The sequence below is a fragment of the Tetrao urogallus genome, assembly GCF_951394365.1.
Source record: "Tetrao urogallus genome assembly, chromosome: Z".
NCBI lineage: Eukaryota > Metazoa > Chordata > Aves > Galliformes > Phasianidae > Tetrao > Tetrao urogallus.
In genome coordinates this window covers 24,196,761-24,211,214 of record NC_136816.1, presented here as the reverse complement: position 1 = coordinate 24,211,214, position 14,454 = coordinate 24,196,761, and the positions used below count along the sequence as shown (strand labels likewise).

At 35.1% G+C, this 14,454-nt stretch overlaps 1 protein-coding gene across 1 annotated transcript in view; it reads left to right on the top strand.

Moving 5' to 3' along the window:
• ADAMTS19 (ADAM metallopeptidase with thrombospondin type 1 motif 19) overlaps window positions 1–14,454 on the top strand; it is a gene marked incomplete at both ends in the record, with an annotated part of 158,118 nt that overhangs the window by 51,149 nt on the left and 92,515 nt on the right. Inside the window, one exon of the mRNA XM_079548727.1 lies at window positions 4,134–4,177. Within this exon, the coding sequence (XP_079404853.1) occupies window positions 4,134–4,177 (44 nt within the window). The remainder of the gene's footprint in view (window positions 1–4,133; window positions 4,178–14,454) is intronic.

Here is a 14,454-nt window from a genome sequence, read left to right as displayed (position 1 = left end):
CCTAAACCAATTTTAATTTATTGGTTTTTTGTTTGTTTTTTAAAAAAGTATACTTTTTAATTTTGTATGGACCTAATTTATCTATGCAATTTCAGAATGTTCTGTCACATGAAAAAACAAGAACTACAGTGCTGTCATTACTCATTTAGTACATTAGAGCATCAGAATAGTTAGGAGATTGAAAGTAGGGCAAAAGCCAGAATGAATATTTGGTAAAATGCTAAAATCCACGGTCTGATCTCTTCTGTTTCTGCTTTTCTCACATCTAATATATGAAATGAAACTGCAAGCAAGTTTAGATTCATAGTAAGTCTTTCTACTAGCATGCCTAAAATATGTGTTAAGTTTATCGAAAATGATGCACTGTTGCAAACTGTTCATGGAAATTGTCTGTTTTCTTCTTTATTCTTCCTCTGCTGTTCTTTACACCTTCCATTACATCCCATCTACACTTCAACATTTATTTTTAAAAACAGTATATAATGAGATACTTTATATTTGGAAAGTGGATAGTTAGTCTTCGCCTCTTTATAATCTACATGTAATTGATTGAGAATTCACTAACTAAATGTAATTTCTTGAAACAATATATTAGTATTTACCCATTCTTTCTTAGAATTCTTTCAAGTGTTGGTCAACTCAATCAAACTTGGAAATCAGTTATAATTCTCATGAAACCTCATGTTTTTCCTCACTTGAATAAGGACTTGTTTTTCTTTATATGTGCATGCCAGGTGTGCATTAGAGTAATGGAAGTTTTGCACTGGATACTGCTTAGAAGGGAATTTCTGTGTATTTTAACCAATTTTTACTGCCTATATATACCAGTATATATTCTATAAATATACTGGTTACTAACTTTTGCCCCACAAACTTCTATGTATGCATTAATGATAATGCTACTATCAACCCTACTTTGCTAAGAAGGAAAAGAAGAGAGGCAAATGATATCAGTGGCTTTCCTGAAGGCTTTGTATTATGCTTTATTGCTCTATTCATACCACTTCATCTATAGCTGTCAATGGTTTGCAGGCTGGTTCAACCCGGTTCCGTGCCTAGCGGGGCGGAGGGAATCCACGCCTCCAGAATAGGGAAACAGGGAACCCCAGAATAATTGAAAGCAGCAGCAACAATCTGAGCTGAAACAAACTAATTTACTAAATATAGTATCAGAATGCAAGCTAATGCGATATAATGGAATTGAAGCTAACAAATCAAAATATAATGAGAGAGGGAGTGTGTGTCCGAAAGGTGGATAGGCCTCACCACAATGCTGAGGTGAGAAATGCAGTCCAGATGAGCCGATGAAGAAAAGCAGATGGAGAAGAGCAGCCAAAGAAGCACATGCAAAGAAGAGAGCATCAGATGGCCTTGCCAGCAGTTATATCTCCTTGCTGACCGCAAAGCCCCCTGGGGAATGTAGTTCTCCTTCTCCTCCAGACAGGCACCTAGAACTTGAGCATCAACAGCCAAACCCCCAGTGCATTACATGATGTTATGATGTGGAATACCGATAACCAAAAATCGTTAAACCATGACAATAGCTAAGAGTTAGTGTCCTCTTTTGTGTAGTTTCCATATGTCAATTACATGTACATACAGATAGAGAGGTATATGATTCTATGTGTGATTCTGTGTAAGCTATGTGTATGCACACATGGAAATGTAGTTATAATTTGATGGAATTTGTAAGTTATCTTGTATGAATTAAAGAATAATTTCTTTACAAGCCAGTTGTAGATCTAGCTAGACCTTTAAACTTTTACTAAGGTTTCCTGAATGAATATTCTTGGAAATTAAAGTAGGCATTAGATTCTTTCAATGTAAATAAGGAACTAAGAATGGTTTATTTTGCCTTCCTCTTACCAAATCACAGCAGAACTGTTTTCCCAAAGTCCCATAATGGAACTCTGGATGCATAGCTTAATCATAGATGGATTCAGGCAAGAAAGAAAAGCAAAACAAAAGCACCTCATTAAGTATCCGAGAACAGAGTTATTACATAAGCAGAAACCTCTTGGATATTGGTAGTTTTAAAATGCCAAATGATCTTTTAAATTTCAGGTATGCCCTTCATTTTTTTTCTTTCTTTTTTTTTTTTCTTACTTCATTACATCAGTTACTATTTATAGTAGTTGAATGACTATGCATGAAAGATAATCTATGGCCTTAGATTGTTTCTGCATGTGTCCTCTTGCTTCATCAGAAGTGCCATATTTCTAATAATTCTGTCATGTTTAACAGCACACTAAGTCCCTTGTGTCACATAGCACAGAACAAAGGAAGCTGTTAAAGCCCACTGCATTAAAGCAATTTGTTGCAGGTTTGATAATGTAAAAGAACTCTCTGTGTCTGATTATAGTTTCTTCAACATCACTTCAGTCTCTGTTTCCAATGCTCATCTAAATGGATTCCTATGTCTTCTTTATCACTAAGTATAAAGATTTGATTCTATCATAATTTCTTTCTAGCACTGCTGCTTTGCTTTTCTAGCCAGTAACTTTTTGTCAGTGGTGACGAGAGAATAAAAAGCTATAATCTCATGTCTCTAACTGTGTGGCCTTTAACAAGGGTCAAAAATTTACCAGTCTCCTGAGGTTGCTTTTGAACCTAAATCACTGTGTGACAGCAATCTGTGGAAAACAAAGTAAAATCTCTTTGAGTAGTTGCATTTGTAAAAATGGTAATTATCACCAATTATCACCAATTATCATCTACTCTTGTGTCTCAAGCCCCAAACAATTCCTGGGAGCAAACATTTAGTTACTGGAAAATAAATATACATATAAGACATTTTTGAAAGAGAAAGATCCTTAATTACTGGTCCTGTTCAATAAAAAAATAAAATGTGACGTTGAAAAGTGAGGTACAGTCTGATTCATATCGATGGCTAGCTTCACTGGATTCCAACTTAAATTTTTATTCTTAAGCCTTTAACAACAATAGCTATTAAGAAATGTATTACAGATACTTAACGATGATCAGTATGCGCACAAGAAATACTTCCTAGATATAAAAAATGAATATGATTATTCATGCAAAGATATTTAATAAGTAATATTGAAACTGGAAATTTCTGTACTAGGTACATCTTTCCAGAGTGCATTTCGGGTATCAGTTAGTTTCCATTTATAAATACTGCTGCTGGCAGTAGATGAAAGTATGTTTGAGTGCTGATGTGTGCTTATGTGTATATCTTTACCTGTATCTATTTGTATTTATATATCTAGCTTCATAGACAGAATATAAAAAAGGAGTATTTCCAACCCATAGTGGCCTATGCAGAAATTGAGAGTAAGAGGGGAGAATATTTTTTATACGAGTACATGTCAGAATCAGAATAAATTTCAGATAAGTAGATAGTACTTTTATTAGATGTTGTATGTAGTGCATTGTTTTTTTCTCTATGTTCCTGCATATCTTTTTTTTTATATAACTTTGTTACTTCTCTCAGTGAACGGGTAAAATATGTGTGAATTTAAAATGAATTGCAAGCAAATATTGTTTAAAGCAGGGCTAAGATATTTATTCTACTTGATGCAATTATGTGGTCTTATTTGTAGATCTGCAGATGGACTAAAAATGGTATTGATGAAAGTCTTTTCCTCATGATTTTTTTTTTAAATCTTCCACTATTAGAAAGGCTGCTCTAGCAGTAATGCTTTGCCAGCATGCACTTGTACCAAATTCTCTTTTAGTCTTGATAACTAGATAAGCCACAAAAGCTTTCTTACTCTCATTTTAATCCTGGATTAAAATGCTGGTTTTGGATCTGATCACAGATATTTTCATTTCATGTGCAAATTTCTGAAGACTAGCTTTAAACTTGCTGTATTTCAAGAAATAGAAAGAGGTTAAAAAAAAAAAAAAAGCAGGAATTACATACAATACAAATTAAATATATAGTATGTATTTTGTCACCTGACTACTCTTAAATCTCTTCTGAGAGTATAGTGAATACAAGTGTTATGGGTAATCCTGGCCTTTGCTTCACCATGCTCTTTGTTGGGATAACAGCGTTCTGTGTTTATTCATTGAGCCATATGAAGTATTTGTAAATAGGTCACACAGTCATTAAAGGACTGACAACTTGGCTTACTTAACATTTTTCTTTTTTCCACCCTCAATTCTAGGAAGGATTTCTGTGTACATAAAGACGAACCATGTGATACTGTTGGTAAGTAAATATATGTGAGAGACTGTGTGTATAGACCATGTCATAAAGTGAGCATTAGATAAATACGTATGTGAAGCTATACTGTGTCAACAGCATTTTTGGTGGGTAGCTGTAACTAGTTAAAATGAAGATGTCTAAAATACTAAGATATAGTTTGTTAGATATATGCAAATAGTTAGGTACACAGTTATTTGTTGTATATCCCTCTAACTAAATAGTGTTAAAGTACAGTATTTCTATCTCATTTTTTAACAAACTCCTTGTATATTTTTTCTTTTCAAACTCAATTTAAGAAGAAATTGTAGTATTCTTAATTGAGAGTCTCAATCGAAAGGAGATTGTGTATATGTATGAAGTATATGATGCTTTTTAATGGAATGGATTTATCTTTGCTGAGAGTATGTAGATTTTAATCTTCTATAGTAATGTACTTGGATAATACAGTGTTTATGAACTATGTAACTGTTCAGAAACACACAAGAAATGTACTATTTTGCAAAGCATCTTCTGGTATCTACAATTAAAATGAGTACTAGATGCACTGAGGTCTTCTCACAACGTAATCAGCGCCTTTTGGGAAGGCATATTTTCAGTATAAATGTATGGTGGAAAAGGCAATCCAGGCTTAGTACTGGTTAAAAACACTAGATGAAGCATGCCATGGCACGTTTTTATCCTAGAATTTCATTTGGCTGATAGAAAATTATCTGTTTTGTGTATAAATACAAGTATTCAAAAACTAAATTGTTTTGATAAGATTAGAATTTTATGGATAACAGTAATGGACTATTAACTATTTTCTTGCTTGCCATCCCTCATTTTTTTTAATCATCCCAAGTCTATGCAAGTATGTCTGTAAGATGGATATCAGTTAAAAATCTTTCTAGATAAGGAATTGAATGTTTCTTGTGTCAGCTATTGATTAAAAATGCATAGTGTTATTCCACAAACTGGTATCTTGCTCTTAGGTGAATTTTTGTGAGTACTTGATGCACATAGATCAGTTCTTTTTGTCTTATAAGTGGAAAAAAATCCTCTTTGCATCTGAGATAAATGATCTGAGTAGGAAAGTCTTCAGCAACTTATGTTTATTTAAGTTGAAGATCAAATCTGGATTACTTGTAGTTTATCTAATTAGATTAACTGAATGTGTTCAAAGGATTTTCTATGACAAATACTTCTTTATTTGAACCTTGGATTGAGTAGAACCGCCATGTATCACCAAAGTTGTCCCTGGAGTTGTAAAGTTTTCAGCTAAGGTGAACAGATTAAAATACATGTTAAAGCTCTACAATTCCCAGCTGTCCAGAGCTTGGAAAAAATCCCCCAGAACAACAATAACAACAACAAACAAACCAACACAGAGGAAAAAAAAAAGGAAACACAAAAAGCTATACCAAAATACAAACTCCTGACTATGAAATAAAAAAATGTATGGATATTCTTTGTGAAGTATTAGCATAACTGTGAATGTATGTGAGTCACACAAAGTGTTCTTTGTAGCATTTTATACAAACAAGAAGTGAAATTCATCAGAAAGGAGCATTACAGGACAGATGTAAATATTGGAGACGGATGTAATGTTGAATTGTACTCATTCTCTTTGACGAGTACTAAAGAGAAAAATATTGTCTTTTGTATTTTTTCATTAAACACCAAGACTCATAGTTTTCAAACTGTATGTGAGTATCCACTTAAGTAAGTGCCACTATTCTATTGTGTAGGCAAAGTTTTTACATATTTATATAGCAAATACATTTCTCTGTTTCCTGTCTTGTTCTTCTCAAAGTAGAGAGCTTATGCACTCTTAGTTAGTACTTTTTCATTGTCTCATAGAATAGACAGTAGAATAGAAGAGTGATTTATATGAAGATATAATGTCTTAAAGTTAACATGAAGCAAGAACTCTGTAGGCCAGAACAAAAAATAAAAAGGTGTCTAAACCTTCATTGTATCGTATATTATTCTTTAAAAAAATATGAGAAACTAAGCTTCCTGGTTTTTTTTTTTGTATATATATTTTTTAAGGCATTTCAGAAAATTGAGGGTTTTTTCCTTATTGGTAGAAAGTTTGTTTTACAGTGTCTGTGAGATTTCACATTCTTATCTGGAAAAAAGTTGTGACTATCTTGATGATCAAACACAAAATGCATTAACAGTTTGTATTTGATAACTTTGAAAAGTAGACAGAAGACCAAGATTTAGTTTGAAATTTTATTAAATTTTACAAAAGGTGTTGCAGTTTATTAGTAACATAGAATTATAGAGTGGTTTGGTTGGAAGAGACCTTTACGATTATCTAGTTTAAACCCCTCAGTATAGACAGGGACAACTATCAATAGACCAGGACACTCAAAGCCCCATCCAACCTGGCCTTGAATACCTTCAGGGATGGGGCATTCAAAACCCTCCTGGGCAAACTATTTCAGTATCTCACCACCCTCACTGAAAAGAATTTCTTCCTTATATCCACCCTCTTTCAGTTTAAAACCATTTTCCCTGTTCAATTCCTCACCCAGCAAGTGGTCCATCCATCTAATCCATTTTTCTCCAACTGGGCAACCAGAATGCTTTGCACAAGTCCTGATAGATGACATCGGTTGCTCTTCCTTTATCCACTGACGCTGTAACTCTGTCATAAAAGGCCACCAAGCTTGTCAGGCATGGCTTGCCTTTCGTGAAGCCACGCTGGTTACCACCTATCACCTCATCTTTATTTTCCACGTGCCTTACTAGGGCCTTCAGGAGGATCTGCTCCGTGATCTTGCCAGGCACAGAGGTGAGACTGACTGGCCTGTAGTTCCCTGGATCTTCTTCTTCTCCCTTCTTGAAAACGGGGATATGTTTCCCCCTTTTCAGTCAGTGAGAACTTCACCAAACTGCCATGACCTTTCAAATATGACGCACAGCAGCTTGGCAACTTTATCTGCCTGTTCCCATAGAACCTGTGGATGGACCTCATCAGGTCCCACGGGCTCGTGCACCTTCTGGTGCTCTAGATGGTCTCAAACCTAATCTTCACTTACAGCAGGCAGATGTACCTTCTCCAAGTTCTTCCCATTGTTTTCTGCAACGTGGGTGGTGAGGCTAGAGCTCCTACCAGTGAAGGCTGAGGCAAGGAAGTCTTTGAGTGCCTCAGCTTTCTCAGCACCCCTCATGACCATGCCTCCAGTTTCCTTACAGAGAGGGCCTACCTCTTCCCTACCTCTTCCTTCTTTTTTACCACAGTTACACTTGCAGAACTTCTTCTTGTTTCCCTTGGCTTGAATTATTTCTGTCTGGGTTTTAGCTTTGCTAACCTAATATTGTGCTATTTTTCATAGTGTTTGGAAATCTCTGCTTGGCCAGGGGGGTTTTGGGCCTTGCTTATTTTAGCTTGTCAATCCAGAATGCCTTGAATTTCCTCCTTCATTGGCTATCCTCATATTTCTATGGAACAGTAAGCTAGATTCTCATGTAGTATCTATTTGTCAGTGCAGGACCACCGTTGACAACTGCTGTATTCTGATTTCAGCACTGTTAATTGTCACAGACCCCATAAGTTTCCTTCTGGGTGGAGAATCACAAGGCAATTGTTTTGTCAACAAAATCAATTAGACCAAAGTGCTCTGGAGCTTCCCATGCTTATTTGGCTGTAGCACTCTCTGTTTTGTTGTTTTACGTTCCCTGCTGCTCATGCGTGCAGTCCTCGTCTCCTGTTCCTACACGGAAGGGTTAGAAGGGAGATGCAGTTATTGTAAAATGATGCATGTCCTCTGTTGGCATCAATTTGGAACGTCCTTAATCAGTAGGACCTGAATCTTTATATTATCTGGTGCAGTTTGTTATCTGCGTCTTCAGATAATATCTTCTCATGTCCCTTGTCAAAAATCCACAGGTGTACAGTATACATACTTCTTAAAATGCTGTGAACACACTTAATCTTTTGAAATATTTATGTTAGCTAGTGGAATGTCCTAGTAACACTGAGAGCAACAAAAAGGAAAACAGAAAAGTTGTATTTCCAGATTTAGTTAGCATAAACCTTTTATGGCATTCACTTTAGAATAATATGCTCTTTTCAAGGGAGGGTCAGCAATTTCCTCACCATATATAAATTCATGTTCTGTTTTACCTAATACATCAGAAATATGAATCATTTTGGAAATAGCTTTTGCCTTAAACACAGTGACCTCAGTTGATTGTTTCAACACTATTAACACAGCAGAATGAGGCTTTTTTTTTTTTTTTATAAATACGTATCTCGTATCTCGCTGATACACCTGTATAGTTTTGCATAAGCAAACTTCCTTTAACATTGATACCATTTGCTCAGAGTCTTAGCTCTGGTTGAAATTCCCAAGTAATAAGGGGTCTCAGGAATAGTAAACAGAAGTTTTCATTTGCTTTATAAAAACAGGTTTTCCACATTTCTTCGGTCTCAGAGGAGAAAAAATGCAATGTTTTGATAGTTTTGGTCTTCTAAAGAGAGGTTAGTTAAATACTACTACTTTGAAGCATTATTCTGTATTTTACAGTATAAAAGAAGAGAGTATAATTTTTTAAAAAAATATATTATCAGACAAACGTGTATATAATAAAGACTACAAAATAAGATGAGGTGAAAGAATATGCCTTTCATCCAAATAAACAAAATGCCAGATATATTTATTTACTTTTGTGTGTGTGTGTTTGAAAGCTGTATATCTTTAATACTTAAACTTTTCCTTCAACATTTGTCATAATGTATAAATATTTAGTGTAGCCCAATGCGTTAAGAGATACAAAAGAAATAGGGAATTAGCTAGGATATCACTGCTGAATAGATTGAAGTTGGCTGCTTAGGGCCCACTACCACTCTACAAACATCAGGAAAGATCTGCAGAACATGAGCAGCAGCAGTGCAAAAATAAGTTTTGGAAGTCCACTTTCCTATGCTTCCTCACTTTTATCTATCTTTTTTTCTCTTGTCATATCCAGAAAATCATTCTGTGTAGTCCTGCATAGCTACCTTTAATCTAATTATTCAGAGAAGTGATAAAAGTTTGCCGAGAAGCAGGATGGATTATCTCATGTTCAGCTGTATGACTCTATTGATGAATTACTGTGGCTACTTGATGTTGCTTGATACTGCAAATTTAAAGCTAGTTGAAGTACCTCTACGCTGCACATGAGCCATTTAGGAAGGATAATCCTTCTGTTTCTCTAACACCTTGTGTAGTTGGGTTCTGTCCTGTGACTGGAGTCATTACCAGACTCCTCATAGTACTTCTCTGGAGGAAGGGAAAGGGAAAGGAGAGAAGAGATGATGCCACCATGTTTTCATAGAATGTACTTTAAATGATGTTAAGAAGCAAGGGGAAGTTTGTTTCCTCTCTTGGTTTTTACAGAGATCTCACCCAATCTCATGAACTTCTGTTTCTGTTAAGAATACTGTCACTCAGATGTATATCTGGTAGATGCCAATGACTAAGTAACTGCAGTGCTCATATATGGCTTTTGAAAAATGCATTTTCCTGTGACACTGCTATGTCATTCTAGTTACAGTAGTTTGGACTAGCTTGAAATATGGAAGTGTAAAAGCTCCCTTCCTACCATATGATTCCATTTGGTAATACACTGTGTTCAGTATACACATACCTTTGATGTGGAGTATTTTTTAAATGATCAGAGAACTTTAAATTCTATAGTCTTCAGAATAAACCTCTTACTGGCGAGAGTTGTATGTCCAAAGGTACAACAAAGCAGAACCTAAGTAGACATGAGTTCCAAGTGAATTTGGAGAAAAAAAATCTGAGCCAAAAAGAACAGTTCCTCCCTACGTGCTCCCAGATTTTTCTGCCCACCATGTCATAAAACATCAAAAGAATTAGTGCAGGCTCAGTGCATTTTATTGGGAAAGCAGAAGAAAGTAGACTACAATACATGTGGTATGTCATCAAATCCAGACTTCTGCTATCATAAGCCTCAATTTCCCTCCTCCTCTAGATATATACCGAAGTCTTGAAAATTGATTAAGTTTCTTGCATCCAGCAAAACTCTAAGATGCAATCCTGCTTACCTTACCCTTTGTTTTACTACATTTGACTAAATGGCATCGCTCCTATGAGATGAGACCTAACTTTTCAGACCAAAAAGCTCTGTTGAAACTCATACACAGAGTAACTCAGTTGCAGCACATTAGACTGCTCCATTTTCCAGTGTTCTGTTCTAAGTGTTTAAAGCTTAATCAATCTGAACATTAATATGGTAACACAGAATAAATCTCTGAATGGACTCTTGATGGCAATTTCATAATCGTAGAGCATACTTTTAATTACTAACCACTTAGAATTCTTGAAAAAACAAGGCTTTTCTTTCTTAAATAAGGATTAACTGCTTCTTGCAATTCCTTCTTTTTTTCTTGCATTTTATTTTAATTTAAAGTAGTAAGTCAATGCATTTAGAGAGTTGAAAGTGAAGAAAGAACTCTTTTCTTATTTGTTTCACAGAATCATAGAATGGGTTAGTTAGGCTAGAAGGGGCTTTAATGACCATCTAGTTTCAACCTCACTGCCACAGTGGTTTGGAAGACGAGCTTTTTATTTTTCAGATAAAGCTATAAAAATCACTCAGGGCTTTCTATGTAACTGTGTTTCAGTAATCTGTATAACGAAATAGCAGGTTTTTGTTTTGGTATGCTAGAAAGTTTAAAGAGAAACTTATGAGCAAATTTTTAGATGGAGTTGAAAAAATCTATGAAACCTGTATTGAATTCAATTAGCCTCTGAGCATTTTCAAAGAATATCCATTTTTGAAAATGAAGCACTCTAGCATGTTACTCATTCGACATGCAGGATAATTCTGTGTGTCTTTTGATAGTACTGGCATTTACAGTTGTCTTTAACAGCGAAAAATTAAAAAAGCATACAGGGTAAATTAGAAATTGACGCTGTAATCATAGAGCAGTTAATAAATAAATCAACTTTTTCAGAAGCAGTTATCATAAAATAGCACTGAGAGTTTTATTAACATTTTAATATTAATTATTACAGTTATTCAGAGACATGTTTAATTCTTGTTGCACATTACACTTGAGATACACTCAGTTGTGCTCTTTCTTGTGTAAGATACCTGCTGTGTTTGTTCTTGTCGTATGTTGAAATCTCAGCAGTGTCAAGTTGGTGCTTTGCTGCTGAATTTATCTCTTGACCTCAGTAAGTGGTCCTGTAACATGCCACAATACCACCGTAGTTTTTTGGTATTTCTCATGTAAGCATATCTATTCTGTGAAAATGTCCTTTTCTACGGATTATAGTACTTCATCTCTAGTTTATTTTTTGTACCTAGTTAGTATTATTTTTTATACTTAATCTCAACTTCCCTGAGGTATTATAAATTATCTTAAAGGGACTTCTCAATGCATATACATAAAGAACTGTAATGTTATATAGTATGTGTGTTTAGAAAAACAGTCCAGTTCTGGGCTACCCAGTATAAAAAAGACAGGGATCTCTTGGAAAGAGTCCAGCGGAGGGCCACAGAGATGGTGAGGGGCCTGGAGCATCTCTCCTATGAAGAAAGGCTGAGTGAACTGGATCTGTTCAGCCTTGAGAAAAGACAACTGAGAGGGGACCTGATCCAGGTTTATAAATATCTAAGGTGTGGGGGGCAGAATGGCGAGGCCAGACTCTTCAGTAGTGAGTGGAGACAGGACAAGGGGAAACGGACATAAGCTGCAGCACAGGAAGTTCCGCACAAATGTGCGAAGGAACTTCTTTACAGTGAGGTGACGGAGCACTGGAACAGGCTGCCCAGGGAGGTGGTGGAGTCTCCTTCTCTGGAGATGTTCAAGACCTGCCTGGGTGCCTACCTGTGCGACCTGCTGTAGGGAACCTGCTTTGGCAGGGGGGTTGGACTCGATGATCTCTGGAGGTCCCTTCCAACCCCTACAATTCTGTGATTCTGTTATATAGGGCCTGTTTGTTGTGTGTTAAAACAAAAGCAAATAGCAAACTAGTTATTAATTTGAATTTGTAATTAGTAATTGAATTAGTAATTTGAAGTTGTCTTATAGTGTGCATCACTTTGCATAGGGATCCTTCAGTTATATGAATTGTATAAGTTCCAGATTAAAAGGTCATGAAATATGAATGAAACATCACAGCAGTATACCATGGTGTGCAAAACATGCTTAAGTCAGGGCAATAGAAGGGCTGTGAGACTCAGCCAGGGGACAAATGCGAGCATGACATTTTTAAACTCAAGTCTCTGCTGGCTGAGAAATTCTTTTACCAGCAGAAAATCTACATGTCCAGCTTTAGCTAACTAGACTTGAAGAAAAAAATGATGAGTGATCTAATGACCCTTTCTGAATTTAACAGGAAGGTGTGTTATTTGTCATTTTATAAATCCAGAATGTTGAAAAACTGAAGCAACCCAAGGAGCTGTGAGCTTTTAAAAATATTTTTCATGATTCCATTTTCTCCAGGAATGTAACACTAAAGTAGTTTTCTTTCAGTGCTTGTTTTTATTTGGAAGATATTTAGATGAAATATGACATACATTCATATTATATTTGCGTGAGTTGGCAACTGTCAGAAACAGAGCACTGATAATCAGTTACCCTTTTTGTATGCAGTAATACTGATAGATACTCTGTGTTATTTTGAAATAATTTTGAAATGCTTTTCATTGCATATACAGTGAATGCAATTAAGTTTTCAAAATGAGAAAATAATGTTCAGTATCAAGCTGTACTTATTTAAGACAGAAAAAATACCTACCTGTGAAATTAGACTGTTTTGTCACTAGCCAGCCATTTCTTCAATGAGTCTTGTTCTTAGTCTTGATAAATATGTTTAGTGTAAAGAAATGTTTGCAAAGTAATGTTTGAACAGAATAGCCCTCCTTGTTTAGTCTTTTTAACTGAAAAAGTCCACTGTATTTTTGAAAAGTTTTTTAAAATAAGAGAGACTATGTAGCTGATTACTAATGATGCATGAATTTCTGTGTCTCATAGGAAATGTATTACTATGCTGACATACTAATCATCAAGGAACAGTTATATGTTACTACAAAGGGTATAACAAATTGCAAAAGAAAGCAAGAAAGTTTTGTTTTACTCATTTTTAGTGGAAATAAAAGCAGGACTAAAGATGTATTAGAATTAAAACTGTCGTAAAAGATTTTGCATCTGCTTGTTGAAAGGAGAATGGTAACGAGATAAGTGGAAGAAAATACCAGCAATCAAACTATAAGAAAATCAGATTAATAGGGTAGGATGTCAGTCTGGAATCCATGTAAAAACAGGAAAAGCACTGGTAATGTACTATGACTAGATCAAATAGGGAGCAGACATTGACGTTACACAAGTCCTAGAAGCACGTTCTGAAAAAAATCCCAGTAGTTTGATGGAATGGAATGAGACAAGAGATGAAGTCAAAGGTGTTGCAGTGTTCATAGAGGTACAGAACATGGGTGCAACTTGAGCAGCTGCACATTTTACGAATGTGAGAATTGAAACCTACATGGCAGAGAGGCGAGAGATAAGCACCTGCATGAATATTTCTACTACTTGGATGGAGTAACATAATTTTTAATTACCTCCATTATATATTTTGCTCTACGATGCTAATACATTTTGACTCAAGTGTACAGAGGTATTGGCTTACAGTATTTTAAAATCTGTGAAGTTGCACTCCATAGCAATAGAAGGAGAGTTGACAATTAATTGGATCATCTTACTTTGCAGCATAATATAAATTCATTTTCATTTCTTATGGGTGAAAAGTCTGATTTTCTTAGTAGTACAGTAGGAGACACAATTTAAAAAATATACACCATATTGGTACTGAAATAGGAGGGCAATAAATATTTATTCATTCTTTGGCAAATTACAGAAAACATTTGATCTTGAAGTGACACAGAACCTCAAGTTTCAAGGCGAGCATTTATTTTAATGTTTAAGAAATTACGGAAAATTTCCATTTAGAAAATACAGAATATCTCAAAACTGATCTTGGGAAGCAGTGAGCCTTTTAAAATACTGATACAGTACATGGCACCCCAGGAAATCTGAAATATTCTTATAATCACTTTTTTAAGCAAACTGTTTTGTGAAATATATTTCCTATTTCCTAGAACCAGGTTCCCTAGTGAAGCTTTTTTAATATTTACTTTAAAATGAAATGGTTTTTTATGTGTTCGAGATATTTGAATCAACTAAGCCATTCTTTATGTTATTTATATAAAGATATTTTTAAAATTGTGCTTATGCTAAAAAAAATATAATTTAAACAGTTGGTACTAGCAATAAA